The following is a 4921-nucleotide window of genomic DNA, read 5'->3' as shown; positions in this document are numbered from 1 at the left end:
GGATGCCTATGTTATATACTAATAACCTCACTGCCACCTTGCTGGGCCCATCAACACAGTTGGCCATAAGGTTAATTTACAATAATTTCATATAAAAAAAACAAACTGTCAATTAAATGTTTTACTAATTATATATTTATTTATCATCAGAATATATTCTCATATTCATTTAAAAGGCAAGTTATCAATAACATATGTAATAAAATTTCCCTAATGCATTTATAGAAAAAAAATCTAATTTTATTTAAATCATAATAATTACCTCGCTCTTTATTCTCCTTTTTTTGTTTCTTCTTTCTTCTTTTTGTTCTTTTTTGTTGATTTTTTTTTCCTTAAATCATATTGTTCTTTGGTTATATAATCTGACTCATATATATTTTTACTTTTGACTTTTTTTCAACTTTTTTTTGACAGCTGTTTTGTCCTATTTCATATATAGATTTTTGCTTTTGTCTTTTCATTTTTTATTTTTTTTTATAACTCTTTTGTCCTATTTCATATATATATATATAGATATAGGCTGTTTTTGACAGAAGGATAGGAAGGCAATTTGGAAATTTTACTTTATATATTTCTCTGAATTAAAGAGTACGAAGTGCAATTAATTTATACTATTTTATAAAGTGCAAAATTGCTTACTTTGTAATTAAAAAAACTACTACTAGTAAATATTTTTATATACAGCACATAAATAAATAAAATATCTAGAAAAGTAAAGAAAGAATCAGTAGAGGGGTCATTATTCCAATGTGATGAGGTATAAAGTTGTTATGCTGTGTGTGGAGATTATTCAGCTGAAATGGACTTATCAGCCCAAGAATAATAACAGAGCCCATCACTGGCCCAAATGGAAAATTCCAACATCAAGTGGAACATGCCTCACTATTTGGATATGAGAATTTCTCACAAATAACGCTAATAATATGATAGGGTGTATATGGAACGGGTTGATACGCATTATTCAAATATCAAATTTAATGATTTATGTAAAATTAAATTAATAAAGTATAGGTTTTTCAACCTAGAGTTTTTTTAATTTCTCATGTCAAACATATTATCAACTTCTAAACGGATTGGCACGCATTGTTCAAATACCAAATCAAGTTAAATTAATAAAGTATAGGTTTTTCAACCTAGAGTTTTTTGGATTTCTCATGTTAATGATTCATACAAACATAATATGTAACTTCTACTTAAATATTTGTTTAGTCCTATCAAAATACAATATATTTTTAAAAAAACATTAAGAAAATAGCACAAAATATGATATGAGTGATCACTAAACAATTTCAACAAATAATAATAATAATAATATTGGATGATAAAAATATTGAAAATAACTAAGTCATAATAAAATTTTTAGGATACTAAACTATTTGAAAATAAATCTACTAAATAGTAATTACATGATTAAATATTAAAGAAAAACTAAAATAAGGTTATATATTTTAATTGTCTAACCCAATTAAAATATAAATGGTTTTTTTTAGTATTAATATTAATTTGAGCTTTATTAGAGTTATTAATATAAATGGATTATATTTTATTGGACCATTCAAATTCTAAGTAACATGATTATATATATTCTTTAAAAAATATATGAATTATTTAAAAATTATATCAAATTAAATACTTTTATCTGTAAAATAAATTTAAAAATTATATGTATAATGTTAGGTTAGTTTAGTCTCGTGTTGACTAAACAAAAAAGGCAAGTGCCTAGCGTGAAAGGTTGTTTCACTAAGTAAGATAAGGAAGATGCAAGGACGTAGCTATCGCGCGAAAGCCCTTTTATTGTTCGTTAGCGTATTTTGTTGATTTTTGAAAGGAGCAAAGCGAACCTTAAGCTGATTTTTTCAGGCATCTTTGATATCTTAATTGTCAAACGCTAACACCCTTTAAAAGTAAGTTTTTGCTATCATATAGATCAATACTTGTAGCATGATTCTTATTTTATTTTTTTCTCAATTTACCGTTTAATACGATTTTCAATTTGGTTGCTTTCTCCCCTATTTACCGTGTTAACAGTAAGCAAGGTTGCGAACCAAATGATAGCTCCTTGAATCGGAAATTTATGGAAAACAGTTATTGTGATTCGTTTAAGGTTTTTATACTCATAATATACCAATCTATTTTTAAAATTAATCAATTATCTTCACATGAATGGTCGAATCAACAGGTGAATGATACATCAACAATAAATTTAAGCATCAATATGAACTATGAAAATAGAACAAAAAATTGCACATCCATTCACTTGAAACATACAAAATTGTACACATGTATTCATTAGAATTATATGGCATACAAATTGCACAAACAACTCATCTAAACCTCTCTTGTGATCTTCATTCTTCACTCATCGTTCAACACATTATTTTTGTCAATTAAGAGCCTAGAACCCTCTTAACCTAGTAGTTTAATTTCAAGCATGAATGACAAAGAGCACATATAGAGAGAGGGAAAAAGTGGGCTTGCTATCAATTAGTTAAAACTCCAAATGAGTTAAATTGATGGAATGAGATATGTCATGCCAATACTAATTACCAATTACAAATTTAACACAATAATCAATAACTCTACCATTCCGCGAGATACACACAAGAGGATAAGTTTATTGGGAATATAATAGACTCAAAAGTTGTTCTTTGACTCAACCACTCCATTAATATATATTAGCGAATAAAACCAAATAACACTCAAGAACTATACCAATACAAATAACACTGCCTTCCAACAAAACACAAAACACGATGGACACAAAAAGGGTCAGTTCCAACTTTTTCCCATACATAAAATGAATTCATCTCACCTAACAAAATACTATCAAACATTACTTGAATCAAAATAACTCCATGGAACAAGTAGAAATTAAAGGGATAAAGAGTTAAGTAGCACAATAATTGATATTGCTTTTCCAAAACATGTATGTCGACATGTACAGAGAGTATGCATTGACGCACCAACAAAACTACAACTCCCCATTACAAAAAGCATGATAATACTAACAACTATCAACCAGTACAAAATAAGATAAAACAAGCAACACTAGAGATCATCCAGGCTAACAGTAACAATAAGTACCGGAAACATAACTTAAAAATAGCAAAAAACAAAAACACAGAGATCACGATCAATGACCACCGCTTGTGCACTCGCGGGCGAAATGACCTTCTTCACCACACTTGTAGCAGCCACCGCCGCCACCGCCGCCACCACCTCCACCACCACCGGAGTACCTACCTCCTCCGCCTCCACCACCAGAATACCTGCCTCCACCGCCTCCGCCACTGCCGCCATCCTGTGGACACTCTCTAGCGAAATGTCCAGATTCTCCACACTTGAAGCAGCCGCCGCCGCTACCTCCACCACCGCCTCCGTAACCACCTCCACCGCCTCCGTAGCCACCACCGCCTCCTCCATAACCTCGGCTACCACCTCCGTAGCCACTGTCACCACCTCCATAACCACGGCTGCCTCCTCGGCCTCCACCGTAGCCACCACCATCACGACCTCCTCCTCCACCTCCACCGCTACGAGAGCCTCCTTTAACAGGCGCTCCATCAGGTCCAGTAACATCACAAGCTTTAGCCCTGCCATCTGAACCAGACTCAATCTGATACTCAACCTCCTCACCTTCAGCTAGGCTACGGAACCCTTCAGATCTGATGCCTGACTGATGAACAAACAGATCTTCAGAGCCATCTGAGGGAGTGATGAACCCAAAACCTTTCTGGTCACTAAACCACTTAACGATTCCCGTCAGCCTCTCACAACTCTCATCCGCCATTTTTTTACCTCACAAAAACGAAACCCTAAAACCCTTTTGAGTGTGTTCGCTTAGAAATTTAACCGTGGCCTATTTCATAAAGGGATGGGTCACCTATATAGTGTGAGGATGAGTGCCACGTTTTGTTTTGGGCCCAGAGTTTAGTGGGCCATGATTCTCTTCCTTTAGTGTGCTTTGGAGAATTAAATCGACGGTTGGAAATTTACGAGGTGAACAGACGGTCAGGGTCTCAAGGTTGGAAATAGATAAGACCAATGGTCAAATTTCAAAATAGTTTGACGATTTTATCTTCCTTGTTTTACTACATATAACTGTAGTGCTGAGGATAGTATAGTCATTCGGACATTTTCATGCAGAAAACGTTCTTGTTGCTTCCTTCTGTGTAGCAGACTAGCAGTCAAAGAGTTGTCATTCAAATACTCTATCAATCAAATTGATTAAATTTAAATTTATATATTTTATTAAATTTGATTTTTGTAGAGTAACAAAAAAAAATTCATGAGAATTAAATTCAAGATCGATGATTAAAGTTAGTGAATTTCTAATTATTCTATCACAATTCATTTTCATCCTTATCCAACGATGTCTTCCTATCCCATTCATTTTTTTTTATACTAAATAAAGTAAAATGTTTCTATCAATGAATTAATTTACGAAGTATGGGTTTTCCATTTAAATGAAAGTACAAGCATATGTTTTATGTTTTGTATTTAATGCAATGGTATCAATATAAAATATCTAATGCGATGGAGTAGTATTTTATGTCACCGTAGACCGTACTACAAATTACTCTCTTCTTCACGTTTGCTACAGTTTTTCTTTTGAAGTAAAGATTTTTTTATATTCAATGAAATTTGGTAGATTTAACACAAATTTGGTAGATTTAACACAAATTTCATAATATTAAAAGCTAAGTACATTTTATTCCTACTATTTTTCAAATTACAAAAATCTCTTAAATTTAGTGGAATCGAATACATCCCAAAACGTCTCGATAAATCACGTCCTAGTTTCTAATACATCCCTCTACAGCATGATAAATCATATCTCAGTTGTTGGGTTTTAAAAGGTGTGAATGGAAAATGAAGAGTTGCGACTTTGATGAAGAATTGTGACTTTGATGAAAAGTTG

At 32.4% G+C, this 4921-nt stretch overlaps 1 protein-coding gene across 1 annotated transcript; it reads right to left on the bottom strand.

Annotated features, from left to right (window-relative positions):
• Positions 1 to 2887: 2887 nt before the first annotated feature.
• LOC125842552 (glycine-rich protein 2-like) lies at positions 2888 to 3840 on the bottom strand. Its single transcript, XM_049521863.1, has one exon. The coding sequence runs from the start codon at positions 3788 to 3790 to the stop codon at positions 3134 to 3136; it is 657 nt and encodes a 218-aa protein (XP_049377820.1). The 5' UTR covers positions 3791 to 3840; the 3' UTR covers positions 2888 to 3133.
• Positions 3841 to 4921: the final 1081 nt, after the last annotated feature.

The sequence above is a fragment of the Solanum stenotomum genome, chromosome 1 (assembly GCF_019186545.1).
Source record: "Solanum stenotomum isolate F172 chromosome 1, ASM1918654v1, whole genome shotgun sequence".
Lineage (NCBI taxonomy): Eukaryota > Viridiplantae > Streptophyta > Magnoliopsida > Solanales > Solanaceae > Solanum > Solanum stenotomum.
This window is presented reverse-complemented; position numbering and strand designations above follow the sequence as displayed.

Bases quoted from the DNA above. Each gene is read 5' to 3' on its own strand.
- LOC125842552 (XM_049521863.1), bottom strand. From the start codon at position 3,790: ATGGCGGATGAGAGTTGTGAGAGGCTGACGGGAATCGTTAAGTGGTTT.